This window comes from Acanthopagrus latus, chromosome 7, assembly GCF_904848185.1.
Source record: "Acanthopagrus latus isolate v.2019 chromosome 7, fAcaLat1.1, whole genome shotgun sequence".
Lineage (NCBI taxonomy): Eukaryota > Metazoa > Chordata > Actinopteri > Spariformes > Sparidae > Acanthopagrus > Acanthopagrus latus.
This window is the reverse complement of record NC_051045.1, coordinates 9,049,297-9,064,021: the sequence shown is the minus strand read 5'-3', so window position 1 is coordinate 9,064,021 and position 14,725 is coordinate 9,049,297. Positions and strand designations below refer to the sequence as shown.

General features: G+C 43.6%; 2 protein-coding genes across 2 annotated transcripts in view; one reads left to right on the top strand and one right to left on the bottom strand.

Annotated features, from left to right (window-relative positions):
- The first annotated feature begins 202 nt into the window (after nt 1–202).
- On the top strand, nt 203–5,025 carry LOC119022580 (rhodopsin-like). Its single transcript, XM_037103591.1, has 5 exons — nt 203–901; nt 1,108–1,276; nt 1,438–1,603; nt 3,731–3,970; nt 4,150–5,025. The coding sequence occupies exons 1-5, from the start codon at nt 541–543 to the stop codon at nt 4,273–4,275; spliced, it is 1,062 nt and encodes a 353-aa protein (XP_036959486.1). The 5' UTR covers nt 203–540; the 3' UTR covers nt 4,276–5,025.
- A 207-nt stretch (nt 5,026–5,232) lies between these two features.
- The window catches only part of plxnd1 (plexin D1), a 68,484-nt gene continuing 58,991 nt past the window's right edge, over nt 5,233–14,725 (bottom strand). Inside the window, exons 29-36 of the mRNA XM_037103585.1 lie at nt 13,472–13,535; nt 12,175–12,209; nt 10,393–10,497; nt 10,044–10,207; nt 9,805–9,952; nt 7,353–7,493; nt 7,175–7,249; nt 5,233–6,265 (exon numbers count right to left, since the gene is read on the bottom strand). Coding sequence (XP_036959480.1) covers nt 6,149–6,265; nt 7,175–7,249; nt 7,353–7,493; nt 9,805–9,952; nt 10,044–10,207; nt 10,393–10,497; nt 12,175–12,209; nt 13,472–13,535 — 849 coding nt within the window. The 3' untranslated portion in view covers nt 5,233–6,148. The remainder of the gene's footprint in view (nt 6,266–7,174; nt 7,250–7,352; nt 7,494–9,804; nt 9,953–10,043; nt 10,208–10,392; nt 10,498–12,174; nt 12,210–13,471; nt 13,536–14,725) is intronic.

Here is a 14,725-nt window from a genome sequence, read left to right as displayed (position 1 = left end):
GCTTTCCCTCTCTGCCTCTCCTCCCACACTCTCCACTCTCATCTCATTCTAATGATGCATTGATGCACATGACAGTAATTGTGGGTTTCGGACAGCAGCGGGTGCAACCTCTCACCTTGAAAATGCTTAACATACCGCATAGCTATTTGTGGAGGTTTCTGCTGTAATGCTTTGTGTGTGTGTGTGTGTGTGTGTGTGTGTGTGTGTGTGTGTGTGTGTGTGTGTGTGTGTGTGTGTGTGTGTGGGAGGGAGTGAGACTGAGATTGACTGTCTTAATTCCATCTCTGCTAACACTTTCCCTAACACGTCCCTAATCCGACCGGCTGGTTAAAAGGTGCCGCACCTCTTCAGGGGGCTCCAGAGAAAGTCTTACTTACTGCAAGATCCATCCCTCCAGCCGTCCTCTCACCCCCATTTGCACTACAGCTGCGAGACAAGACTCCCTCACAGTATTTTATTCTGAGGAGAGACCTTTTTATTCAGTGTCAAGGTCTCAGAGGAAGAAAAAGAAGAAAAAAAACCCTATCACCCACCGCAGCCATGAATGGCACAGAAGGACCCAACTTTTATGTCCCCATGTCTAACAAGACTGGGGTAGTTCGGAGCCCGTTTGAGTACCCGCAGTACTACCTGGCCGAGCCCTGGAAGTACTCTCTCGTCGCTGCGTACATGCTGTTCCTCATCATCACCGCACTCCCAATCAACTCCCTCACCCTCTATGTCACTGTCAAGCACAAAAAGCTGAGGACGCCGCTGAACTTCGTGCTGCTCAACCTGGCAGTGGCCGACCTCTTTATGGTCATCGGGGGCTTCACGGTCACCCTCTACACAGCCCTGCATGCCTACTTTGTCTTAGGGGAGATCGGCTGCAACATCGAAGGCTTCTTTGCCACCTTAGGAGGTAAGACATGGAGATGTGCAAATGTTTGTAGGTGTATGTTGTGTGTAAGATGCTTTTGTTTAGATTCATTTAAGTCTGTGTCACTTTTGTATTTGATATTTTTAACATCAATTTTTGAGAGAGATTTGGCAGTAGGTCTGTCTTTTTTACAGGAGTTTAATATCCAGTAACAGGGCTATAGTACAGTGCCTTATTTCTTTTCTTAGGAGAGATTGCTCTCTGGTCTCTGGTGGTTTTGGCTATTGAGCGCTACATTGTGGTCTGCAAGCCAATGACCAACTTCCGCTTCGGGGAGAAACACGCAATCTTTGGGCTGGCGTTCACATGGATCATGGCCCTCACCTGTGCCGCTCCCCCTCTCCTCGGATGGTCCCGGTACTGTATGTTTCAGTGTCTAGACCGTGTTTGCCACACAATATTGTACTGTTGTTTATTTACCACTGCACACTTACTCAAAGATACACGCGTAGTAACAAATGCTGAGTGTGATGGTGTTGATGGAAATTCTTAGATTTGGATTACATGTGTGAATGCAGGTACATCCCAGAGGGAATGCAGTGTTCCTGCGGGATTGACTACTACACTCCCAAGCCCGAGATCCACAACACCTCGTTTGTCATCTATATGTTTGTCCTCCATTTCTGCATCCCCCTCTTCATCATCTTCTTCTGCTACAGTCGCCTGCTCTGCACCGTGCGAGCGGTAAGATCACTGCTGCCAGATGCAATGTTAATAATGAGGATGTGGTACCTTGTTTATCCCTGTAGAGAGATCCTTCTTTCTCCTTCCTCTTTTTTTTTTTTTTTTTTTTTTTACCTTTAGGGATGTTAGCCACAACACAGAGCAGAGTCTCTGGAGATGCGAGGGATTTAATGGCTCAAGGACACTTCAGGAGGGCAGCTCATTGCCAACATGGCAGCTTATACCCTGGTCCTCCAGCTGGAGGGCAGTCTGCCTGCTCACTGTGCCATCCTGGTGCCCTCATTAATATAGCATAACGACATTAAACTATTCATGACTGCTTATGCATTATCAAACAGAATGCTGAGGTTAAAGCAACAATATTTTATACTTTTATTACAACAATACACAGTGGTGGAATGTAGTTGGGTACATTTACTCAAGTACTGCAGATAAGTGCAAATTTAAGGTACCTGTACTTTACTTCTCATGCCATTTTATACTTTTACAGCATTTAAGAGATAACTATTGTACTTCTTATGTCACAAATTATTTGACAGATTTAGTCAGTCGTTACTTTAGAAATTTACACTGCTGCAAACAAACATACAGAACCAACAGTTACACTGATAGTATATATAAGTACAGCTGAAACGATTGATCAGTTAACCCATAAATGACTAACAACTGTATCAGATATCTAAAGGAACCCCCCGCCCCCAACAGAATTTAATTTCTAGAAGTGCAAACAGTATTTGCTGTGGAAACGCTCTGGACACATGGCGATATCAACATTTTTATTTCATATATGTAACACGCCTGATTAGCCAGACAAAGTTGTAGTGGTGGATTTTGAAAAAATACAGAACTACACAAAAATGTTAAGGAAAAACTTTAAATGCTGAAAAGGAAATTATAAAAGTTCACTTTGGATTTTGATGAGCTAACCAATTAGTCAACTGAGAGAAAATTAATTGGCAGCTATTTTGATGAGCATTTCACTCATTTTTAACAAAAATATGCTAGACCAGCTCTACAAATTGTGGATTTGCTGCTTTTTCATTTACTTTCTTTTAATAACTTAAATGATTTTTGGTTGGTCAAAGCATTGTAATCCTCACCAAGCTGTCACTTTGGGCTTTGAGTAACTGTGATGGCATTCCCCACTATTTTCATAATTTTGTGAAGAAAAACAAAACAAAAAAACATCAAGCAATCAAAGATGGAGAAAAAAAAATCTGCAGATTATAAATGAAAATAATTATGAGTTGCAGTCGCAAAATGTTAGTTGCAAACGAGCTTCACCTCAACCAGCTACATCAGTGAGATCCTGCTTTTACATTAAGGCATGAGTAAAAAATAATCTTGGACACAATTTATAAAAAGATACATTTGGATTCTGCGCTGAGGACTCAGAGTCCAGTTTGTTTCTGGATTCAGTGGCGTTAAGCAGCGAGGAGGCAAATTGTGACCAACTGAACACCCCTCGTCTTACCCACCTTCCCCTACGGTGCCTGCTAAAAGTGTGAAAAGCCCTCTCTATGGCCAGGGGTTGGTTTGTCTGTTCTGGGCTACTGTGGAAACATGCCGGCCTCTGTTGAAGAGGACACACCCAGACACGCTCCCTCTGTAGATATAAAGGGCTCGTTCTCAGTTATCGAAAACAAAATTGTTTCACAAAATCCAACTCTGGATCTTTTAAGTAACATGTTTAAAGGTAGGAATAACATGTTATTGTTGTGTTCACAGCTCATTTCCCCCAAAAGGCCAAAATCCATCGCTTTATTTCAAGTTTAAATCTCTTGAGGTTATGTTGAAGTTATATTTTGACTCTGAAACATAAATTAAAGACATATTTGCATATTTAATTGGAGAGTCCTACTTAATAATGATAAGTAAACTCGATGAGTTTGTTTTACGGCTGCGTTTGAAACCATTGCAAATGTAAACAGACCTTCATCAGGATGAGAAAACATGAGTGATTGTTTTTTTTTTTTTTTAATTAATGGACAGTGAAATCTACAGTCACTCATTTTGCTTTGCTAATCCTGTGCTCTTTAATTTTGGTAATGGGCCGAGCCTTTTCTTTACTTTGGATCACAGATTAGAGCTTCAATAAGTTAATAACTTGAGTCTGCCTGTGCTCAGGCTGCAGCCCAGCAGCAGGAGTCTGAAACCACCCAGAGAGCGGAGAGAGAGGTCACACGCATGGTGATCGTCATGGTGATCTCCTTCCTGGTGTGCTGGGTGCCGTACGCCACTGTGGCATGGTACATCTTCGCCAATCAGGGCACTGAGTTTGGACCAGTCTTCATGACCGCTCCGGCCTTCTTCGCCAAGAGTGCTGCTCTCTACAATCCAATCATCTACATCCTGCTAAACAGACAGGTATGTGACGCAAATACCCCAGATCTGTTTTATTGAGTGTGAGAGCTGTAGTTAAAGCGGGGGGGAAGAGTACATCATGTCAAGTACTGCACTGAAGTACAATTTTGTTTCTACTTCTGCTCTAATACATGAGAAGGTGTATCAGTGTGACTCTGATGTTTACGGTTTTATCCCTCCAGTTCAGAAACTGCATGCTCACCACGGTGTGCTGTGGGAGAAACCCCTTTGGAGATGACGAGGCCGCCGCCGCCGTATCCAAAACTCAGACCTCATCCGTCTCCTCCAGCCAGGTGGCCCCCGCTTGACCTGCACCCCCCTTCCTCATCTCCCCTTCCAATGTCCCATCTGTTCCCGCACACCTCGGGACCCACCACCGCCAAGCAGCACTACGTTCTATTGGCCAGTCCTCTTGACTTACCTCTCCATGTGTCTTCACTGTCGTGGCACAACTGCACCTTTGGTGGGACTGACATAGTCGAGAGCCAGCATGTGTACTTTCAATCCATTTAATCATGGAAAGTGTTCAGCTGGCTTCACAGAGTTTAACCCGGCACCAAGGGGGTGTTGTCCGTGTGATGATCCAACTGAACACATTCCAACTCCCCACCACCCCAAACACATGATAGGTGAAATACTCATCCAAGCAAAACACAGTGCGTGATCCACATCAACTCTTGTTTAAGTAATCGTTGCAGCTATTTGTCCCCAAAATGCGCTTCAAACCATTCTTTTTATGAATACTTAGGCGAGATTAGTGATGAATATTATTAATTAGATGAGATTTTAAGATGGGGCTGTGGTCTGTCTGTCTGGTTGTTTTCTTTTGGCATCAACTGAGACATGAGTGTAAACAGATGGACCTGAAAAGAGCCTCTGCAGGGAGAAGGCGCCTCCTGCAAGAGAGTGGATGTGTGTTTTTGCGCGTGTTTGATGTCTGAATGGATGTCTGAATGTGAACGTATGTGCACTAAAGAGATATTATTTTGTCCGCTGTGTAAAGCTAGGATCTTGTGGAAGTTGTTCTGTGTCCTGCAATAAAAACAAAGCTAAATATCTGCACGGCTTTTCCTTTACTTTCTGTTTCATGGGAACTTTTACAAGACTTTCTGAGAAGTTCCAGATGCTTGTTTGCGGGCTTTATGGTGGCAGGCCAAGAACTTAATGGTTCTCAAATGTTGTTAAAAACTCACCGTGCTATGTAATGCATCTAGAAATTAAACACTTCGAGATGTCGTACAATAAACATTATCATCACTGGACACTTTAAAATCCTAAATACTGTAATTTATTTCACAAACTCTGACAAGTCATTTGGCATCACAAATACAGTCTCTCTTCAGATTATATTGAGCTCTTATTTTTTTTTTTTCCTCATAAATGTAAAGTTTTCCCTCTTAAATTGGTCAGAATCCAACATGGAAGTCATTCGTTTAACACACTGATCAACATTTTCTATACTGATGCAGTTCTTCCCAGTGAACTGCATAACATCTGATTTCATACATTTCATTCTCCACTCCTCCTCAACCCGTCATCAACCTGCAAAGCACACTGGGACGTATTGTTCAAAGCACCGATGGGCCGTCGGTTACCCAATCTTCAGCGGTCACACCTGAGAACGTTTGCAGGCTTTAGGAGATGGGAGGAGCTCATCGTGGTCCTTTCTACTCATCCTGATGAACAGGCCACTTGAAAGCATTATAACACATCTATAAATATTGCTATGGACATTATAATACAGTACAGTGCATCATTGGCTCGTTCCCTTATGAAAAAGGGTTCAGTGCGTTAAGATTGCCACCAGGGCTTAATGTAGGTCCCAGTAACTGTAAAGACATCCAGAAAAAGCCTAATTTCCAAGCTACTACACTTTTCCCTCTAAAGCGTAGCTGAGCCAGACTGTAATTCTGTCCATGTCATAGGAAGCGATTTGGGAAAGTTGCTCAGCCTTCCCAGATCAGAGGAGGAACACCTCGTGAAATGTGGGACGCTTGAGAGGCAGGTTTAAGTCCTTTTGCTCTGCCAATTTTCACACCTCTCAACAGCCTGTGGGAACAATAATGACACTTATGAAGGCTAACTCCTCAGTGGCCGACATTCCCAAGTAGCTATGCAAGTAGGAGAAAGGCAGCTGTCAGCAGGAGAAAGAGATGGCTGGTAGAGAAGACACTGGCAGGTTCAGGCTTCGCTGCAGCACTCGTAGATGTTGTCCTCCACGAGGGCAATGACCTGCTCGAACTTGTGGTGCAGCTGAGTGCGTCGTGCGGTGGGGTTTGCCTCCAGAGCGCTCACCACCTGAAGAAAAACACAACAACTTTCAGCGGCTGTCATGCGTTCATGCATCTACATCTATCTGGGAAAGGGAGGAAATCAGCCACCTGCCTGGACATAGAAAGTTTTCACGAGAGAGAAGGGAGAGCAGCGGAGGAACAGCTGAAGTGCTTCAGCCTGCACGCATGCCTCCACACCACAAAAGCTCTTCACTCTTCACATATTTACAAAACCCACATCTGCTCTGTTATTCATGCCCAATAGTTGTCACCGTGTCAGTGGGATTTATGGGCTCTTAGCGGCAGTGTGCTACCAGGCAGAGCGCACCGAGCTGGGGCGAGAGAATAGGCAATCAGGGGCCATTCACAGAGCTCTGTGAATCAGAGTCTAAGCCCTTGGCCCACGTCAGTACAGTAGCATGACAGAGGAAAGCAGCTAAGCAGTATTATCACAAGGGTGCTCCATTAAGGCAGAGTCACCACTGACTAAGCCTCTCCTGAGAATAGTCACAGCAGTAAAGAAACATGGGGGAGGACAGCAACGGCTTGAAGAAGGCTAGTTCAAAGAGAAGCATGAGATATGAAGCAGCAACTTAACAGCGTCACTGAACAGATAAGGAGAAGGTAAACACACGGGCTGCTTGCTTAAAATGAGAGCAATATGTGGGCTGGAGGGCAGGAGGGGTCACATTTAAGAAAGAAGGTAGTTGTTTAGTATTCAAGGCTCTTGACAGACATGTTGTAAGGCTGTTGACAGTGTGATACATTCTCAACATGTGCATGATCGTCCACGCTGATATGTCACGCTCTGATACCCGTCTGCGAAACTGACTGAGGTGTCGTGGCTGCAGGAAAGGGCCGGTTCAAACACTAGCAGCATGTCTAATCTAAAATCAGAAAGACAGATAAGAAACGTACAAAACTCTTCTCTTACCTGGCTTCTGTATCTCTTGGCATATTTGTAGATTTCCGTCAAGGCCAGATTGGTGTTGAATTCATTTCGGTACTTCTACAGAATGGATGACAGGCAATTATATTACATTCAATTTCAGAATAAAACATTAAGCACATACAGTTATTGCAGGCTTCTGCGGAGCTTCCTGGACACTCACTCGTGACTCTTCAGCGAGGTGAGCATTCATCTCCTGCTCGCTGAGTGGAGGCATTTCCTGTATCTGTGCGTAGTAGCATTGCACTCTCTTCTTATACTCTGGGATCTCCTTGGCATACAGCAGCTTGTTAGTAGGGGAGTCCTGGAAAGAGCAAAACACATTTCAGTCAGGAATATGCATTTTTTGGTTTGGCTTATGTGGATGCTCTGGAACAAATCCAAAAGGGCTGGAACACATTAAAAACGTTCAAAATACGGCACAACTAATATAAAACTAGCCCTTTTACTGCCTGACCTACTGCCAGGCTCTACATATGGCATAATGCCCGTCAGAGGGTTAATCGATAATTTAGTACTTGAATCCAGTCTTTAAAGAAGATGTTTGTACGTTATCGTACAGTCTGCAACTGGGTGGCTAAGATGACCTAAAATGGAGCTGTTCAGTTGGACTGGATGTTATTTGTTGAAGACCCAACCTAAACCAGCCTAAAGTGAGACAATGGGGGGAGGGAACAGTTTCCTTTCTGCACAACAGGAGACTCAAAGGACTCAGAGGCAGAGAAGGAACATTCCAGTCTAAACAATACTCCTTCATACCTCTGCCACTCTCGCCACAGTCACTTCAGGCTCTCGTGCTTATTCGAGCATGAACAAAAGTAGCGAGGCTAAGAGGTTGTGGGCACACTCTGGCTTTAGTGATGTCTACTGTTGCGAGCGAGAGAAAGGGACAGAGAGAAAGTAGGGCAGGGAAAAGAGGCGGCCAGCCTCAGCTTTCAGCATCAGTGAATGTGCTTACAGCGCACCTTAATATTTCTATGTGTCATGAGTTATTTGTGTCACCTAATATGTGTGTTTGTTAGCATGTGTGTGCGCGGTAAAGGTGCAGGGGGAGTTGGAGAGGCTGTGGCCGCCGTCGCTCCTCCTGATAGGGAACCCTCTCTGTTCCTGTCCACAAGGTCACTTCCTGCTGTTCGCCCATCTGCCTGGTAACCCCCCTGTGACCCCGTGGCCCTCCATGTCTGCATCTCGCCAGATAAGAGGGTTTCTGTGGAAACAGCGTGCGTTGCTTCATTCCCTAACCCTCTCTCTCACCCCTGCTACGCTACTGCTAATCCAGACTCACGTACCCTTCAGTGTCCTGTCTCGAGGCTATCACACACACACACATGCAGATGCACAAATAAACTACAGTAAACACACGAGGAAAAACGCTGAAGTGTGTCATGCCAGTCTCCTTGACCTACAGGAGGAACGTGGCCATATCCTTGAACCTGTGACTCCAAAATAGGTTCACAGCCAGATGTGACATGCTAATGAGGGAGGCTGCATAAGGACTCATCACAATTGGAGTTTTTAATGCATGTCTTAGCATCCATACAGCAGATAAATACCTGCCTGCATCTATATGTGAATATTGCAGCTGTGAGTGCCCTGGCTCCTTGGTACTAAACTGAAGTATATAAATCAGACGGTTTCTCAGTGAAAGAGGAGCATTATTTGATGAGTCCTCGGCTCTCTCCAGGGAGGAAGCCAGTCAGAGGGAGACAGGAAGCAGAGCGTGCTCAGGGTCACGGTGTCTGAGGGATGAGACGGATTTGTGAGCAGTGAGGACATTGACATGCAAGCGCGCACACACACACAGATGGACAGACAGACAGACATATGCGTGCCTGAACACACCCACACATACTCGCGCGCATCACAAAAAAAGAGATCCCTGGTGCTCATGACCTTGGATCAGCCGACTCGGCTGAAATAACATGAGGAGAGGTAGATGGAGCTGACAGTCTGAAGGCTTAGGGATGAGGGTTCACAGGGGGACCCAGGAGGTACGTGTGTGTGTGCGTGCACGCACTTGTGTGTTTATGTGCATTAGATAGACAAATGGACAGATATATATAGACATATAAATAGATACATAAAATTAACTTAACCAAGATTTAATCAGTTATCAGACTGTGAGGTGCATGAGAAGGGTGCAGGGACAACAAAGTTTAGAGAACATTTTTATTCCTTTTCTCATAACTCAGTCATATCTTTACACAGAGGCCTGATAAACATATCTTATTTTGATTCAGTGTACCTGACACCTCCCGATGAAATCATTATCTCCAATGACCATCAAGAATAAACGTCAAAAATCATATAAAAAGGACGCTCCTTATGACTCCAGAACTTAACTAAGATTTATCCATTATTAAATTGGGTTCAGTACCAAAATAATCCAGTAATAGTAGTCTGTATATTCAGGGGTATACTGAAAACAGGAACCAGTAGTAGCTAATTTGGCCTTACTATTAATGGTAACTTGCCAAAATGGAAATAAACAGAGGTTTAAAAAACAGCCTATTTAGGAGTTCACACTGGTTTTCAGTCGTCTCAGTTTCATAGCGTCAGACTTTGAAAACCTCTGTGATAAACAGATAGGTAGATAGACAGACAGATAATCCCACCTTGCCGAGCTGCAGGTCAGAAATGGAGCAGGCGTCTATGAAGGCTTGGGCGATGACAGACAGACAGGCGTCCATGTGATCCGTCTTATCAATGTCAAACACAAACTGAGGATTCTTCAGGATGTTCACCCAGAAACGCAGAGGTAAACTGCAGGGGGAAAGATAAGCCTTTTAAAGCCTTGCACTTTGCACAGTGAGGCAGCCAAAGGGGACTTTAATCATAGAGTTGAGTCGTCTACCTGTTGGTTTTCCAGATGTGCAGGGTGTCTGGGTCTGTGATGCCCCGTTTGTCTGCCTGCTCCTCAAGGAAGTCAAAGAAGTATTTGACAGCTAGAGGGGGGCGGTCCGGAGGGATGCTGAGGATGGCTTGAAAGAGGTCATCCAAGAACTTCTGAAGAGTTCCCTGTGGAGGAAAAAGAAAAAAGGCGGCTCATACATAGGCAGAGACAAGGTTTCATGGGAAGTGGGAATTTCTAGATGGCTCCTGAGGCTAATATAGGCCATAAAAACAAGAAATAGAAAGATGACTCAGATATTGAGCTGTAACCTAAATCTCATTGTAGTGTAAACAAACAGTCTTGTGTTCACCTTGGTTGACAGCAGACGTGTCAGGTAGATTTCAGGGAGGACCTTCTTTCGGTGGCTCTGCCTGTGTGACTTCCTGTTCTCCATTAGCTCATCATGAGGTAGGACCTAGAAAAGAAGAGGCCAAAGATCAACATGTTGTAGCAATAAATCCCCCTCATAAGGGGCTAAATGAATGCTCTACTGTCTTAGCTGTCACAGTTCTAAGAGTGGAAATTTCTGTTTCTTGCATTAGACACATGATCCAGAAACCACATCAGGGTATTTTGAAACGCTAAATAATACACAGGATTGAGGAACTGATGGGAGTTGGGAAATTCTCGAGGTTTTTTTCTTTGGTTGCTGTAAGCAGGATCATGTCTCTGACCTGCTCACACAGGTCTAAATAGGGGTAGGAAAAAGAAACGAGACAGAATCCACCTACATGTGTCAGAAAAGGTCTACAGAAATCTGAGAGCAGTAACTGAAGGCAAACAGAACCTGATAACTGTGATGCATTTCAAGCAGAATATTTTTTTACACTCTGCCTTTGTATGATATTAAAGGATATGTTCTCTCAAAAATAAAATATGTAGTCAGTATCTACTCGCCCACATTAAGATGGAAAGTCGTGGGAAGTTTCATAGTCAACAAAACATTTCTGAGCACCCTTTCAAAATCAATTTCAGATCTCTGAGCTTCTGGAGACTTGGATTATGTCATTTTATGGAGCTGTTTTATGTTGCTTTTATTCTTTTTTGTGGTTGTGGTTTTTGAGTTTTAAAAAGTCCCCATCTACTTCCGTTACTAAGATGAATTCTCCAACTATGTTTTTCTGTGAAGCTCAAGAAATGTTTTGAGGACTTTGGAACTTCCCCTATCTATCAATCACAGTGTGGGTGAGTAGTAGGAAGGTTTCATGATAAAAGTTTTAGGAACAAAACATCAAACTGTTAGGGTGTCGGGGACTGAGATGCTGGATACAACCAACTAAGCTAAGACATTTGTCTAAAAGTTACATTTTTGTCTCAAATTTTTAAAAAATAAAAAGGGGTGACAAGGACTGACAAGTTATAGCTACTTATTTTGCACTAGTTTAGCAATATTTTGTCATGGTTTGATTTAGCTACAGAAAAGAAAGAGACCATTCCTGACAGGTGTCACTAGGTAGCTTAACTTAACGCTGCTGTTTTTTAGCTTGTCTTTTGTAGTTTTACAAACTTTACTATCTGTTTTCTCTAAAATACATCATCAAAAAAGATTTTTTTAGTTACAGAAAATGTACTTTAGCTTAAGCTAGGCTAGCTCTGGCTATAGCGATGTCACCAGCTGGCGTAACTTAATGCTGTGTTTTGAAGCTTGTGTTTGCTACACTTTACTTGCTGTTTTCTCAGATATTGTACATTTCTATGGCACAAAGACATTGTCGTGGCAAAATGAAAAAAAAACAAAAAAAACTCTAAAAGTAACACTATGGTCTTGATTCAAATTCCAAAGTGTAGTTACTGCGTTTTGGCTTTGTAGGGCAGAACCGTCCTGTAAAACCAACTATTCACCCGGCAAATTGTGTTCCAAGGAACTCATTATTTAAAGTCAAAAGGGCCCATATCTTGGCTGACGTTTATGAAAGAGCTTAAGCTGCATTAGCACTGTCATGTCCTCTCAGCAGCTTTCCTTTTCACCTCCATTCACCCCTTATTCTCTCTGTGGTATGTCCGCTCCGGGCTGACTAAAGGTGGCACACACAGGAAAAGCTCTGGTAATATACTCTGAGCACACTTACAGAAATATTCTGGAGATACTCACCAAGTGTATATACTTCTCCGTATCCAGATCTTTAACTAAGGAGAAAAAAAAAGAAACACACAACAATGTGCAATCAGTAAGGTGAAGACCTGAGAGGAGAGAGAGGACACAGAGGGAGGAACGACAGAGGAGTGCGACAGGAGGGGGGAGAACGAGAGGTAGATTGACAGGAGAGTGAGGGAGATAGAGTACATGGTGAGAGGAGAAAGTGATTAAGGTGGACTGTGGGCAGGTAGGGGAGGGGAACTGTCTGAGAGAATGAAAGAGAAAGATTACGAGTGAAAGGAGAGGGAAAAGAGAGAGATTAGGGGAGACAGACACACGCAGTCTCTGATTGGTTCTGGAGCCAGTGTAATGAGATGGTAATGCTTGGCCAGCGCCGGGAACAGCATTAAACCATGCCGGTTTATATATAGATCTAAACACAAACACACTCATACACATGCATGATCATGTATAAATACCTGGATACATGTAAACACAAACATACAAACTCGAAGCAGACACAAACAACACAAATGCTGCATATTATTGTCGATGCACACACCAGCACAGACAAAGGCATTTGTGCAGACACACACAACAGCATTGTGAGTGTATTCTCATTACAGCCTGCTCTGCCAGAGATGCTCCTGCCCAGCGGGCTTCAGTCCAGACCCTCAACACTGATCACAGGCAGACAGGACAGTGTTTTATATTAGCCAGGGAGCACTACAGGCTCATAACACCCCCTTGATGCTTTGAAGCCGGAGCCAGGTTTGGCGCACATAAGCCTATTTTTGGCCCAGAGTGAATGAGAGGAGAGGCTTTGATGGACAGACCCTGAGCAGAACTGAGCTCTGGTCTGGTACTGATTATGTAAGGTAGGCCCAAGACAACGAACGGACAAGGCCATTAAAGCCTGCATGTAAACTCATCTGTCAACAGGCAGAGCAGTCATTATATTCGGAGTTGAGACTGAACAATATGGGCCAACTTGTGTCGCATTTTTCCCGAAAGCTGACATTTGCTAATGGAGTACATCTATAACAGAGAAAAAAAAAGAGCTCTGAATGAGGCGGTAGCAGAGAGTATGTGTTGTGATTTATTAGGTGTGAGTGTGTTTAGATGTCCACTGTGTCTTTCGGGGATGGGAGGGTGTGCAGTTTCATGCGTGTTTACATGAGCGTATCGTGTTCTCGTGACCAACTAAGCATGTGCTGTTTCCTGTGATGGAGTGAGTGCCTGTATTTACCCAAGTGTGGGTGAGTGTGTGTGACAAAGAAACAGGGAGTGGGTCTGTTTGAAGGTGACGTACCTCTCCCCAGGGTGTTCTCCTTCTTGTCTTTCAAGCTCATAGCTAGCGATGCCCCCTCTGGGATCTGTGAAGGGAGAAAAGAAGAAGGGGGGGGACGAGAGAGGACAGGGGGCACAGGGTCAGGGGTTAGCTTGGGTGCACCAGAACAGCGTCATTAGGCATGCCCTCAAGGGGATGGTGGTGTTGAGAGGTGCGTATGTTGATGTGTGTGCGTCTGTGTTAGTCTTGCGTGCATCTAGAGTGGTGGCAAGTCTGCAGGAGCCTGGCTGGGCTCATTAAAGTCAACCTGCGGTGAAATGGATTGAACAGCCTCGCCAGTGAACCCAGACTGTTAGTACACGCTGCAGCTCACTGCTTTCACAGCTCTGTCCCAATGGCTCAGCAAAAACTAAACAGAGCACTTAACAAGTACAGGTAAAAGGTCGGGGGTCGGGGGTCACTGAATGACTGTTTACTCACGCACAAATGAACATGGACATAAGAAAACACACACACACACACACGTAGAGACACTCTTAACAACATACCAGACATGATTTTAGTCTTTTCTTAGTTATTGTTAAAAATTCTATTAAAATGTTTTAATGCGTGCTGGAAATAAAAGGTTTTATTATTTTAGTTTTTTGAACATATTCAATTCAATGTAGTTCATAATTTAAATATTTTGTATTTTTTTGTATTAAAAAACATATGATTTACCATAACTGATGTATTTGTAATGAGTGTATATTTATATTATCATTTGTCAGCGTATTAATCAAATATATACATAATGATTGGTTCATTTCCTGCATTTGAGGATGGCATATGTAGTAAATGACTACAGTAGTTAGTAATTTATGATTAAGCATCATAAATATCTGATACAACTTCTAAAGTGCTCACATGATGTCAATTATTACTTCTAAGGATCTCCACACACAACGGTTTTGAAAATGCAGTATCTAAGAATCAGCCACCAAATTCAAAAGAAACAGGGCTGCATATCAGCAGGATTACTGCTAACTGCTGCCAACTGTAGCTGCCATTAGCTAGTTAGCTTAGTTAGCAGTGCAGCTAGCAGTATAGACTGGCAGTTCAGAGCACTGAGGGAATGCTGGTGTTTCAGGACTAGCTGATTAGCATGCTAACTTCAGTAGATACATTGCAGCTAACGGTGATACATGATACAATGACATCATAACATCAAACCTGTTATTTCCTCACATTCTGTTGATCATTTTAGTTCATTTTTCAATCTTATCAACTGATATT

Bases quoted from the DNA above. Each gene is read 5' to 3' on its own strand.
- LOC119022580 (XM_037103591.1), top strand. From the start codon at position 541: ATGAATGGCACAGAAGGACCCAACTTTTATGTCCCCATGTCTAACAAG. The intron at 1,277-1,437 runs GTACTGTATGTT...GTGTGAATGCAG, and splicing joins CCTCTCCTCGGATGGTCCCG to GTACATCCCAGAGGGAATGC. The intron at 1,604-3,730 runs GTAAGATCACTG...GCCTGTGCTCAG, and splicing joins TGCTCTGCACCGTGCGAGCG to GCTGCAGCCCAGCAGCAGGA.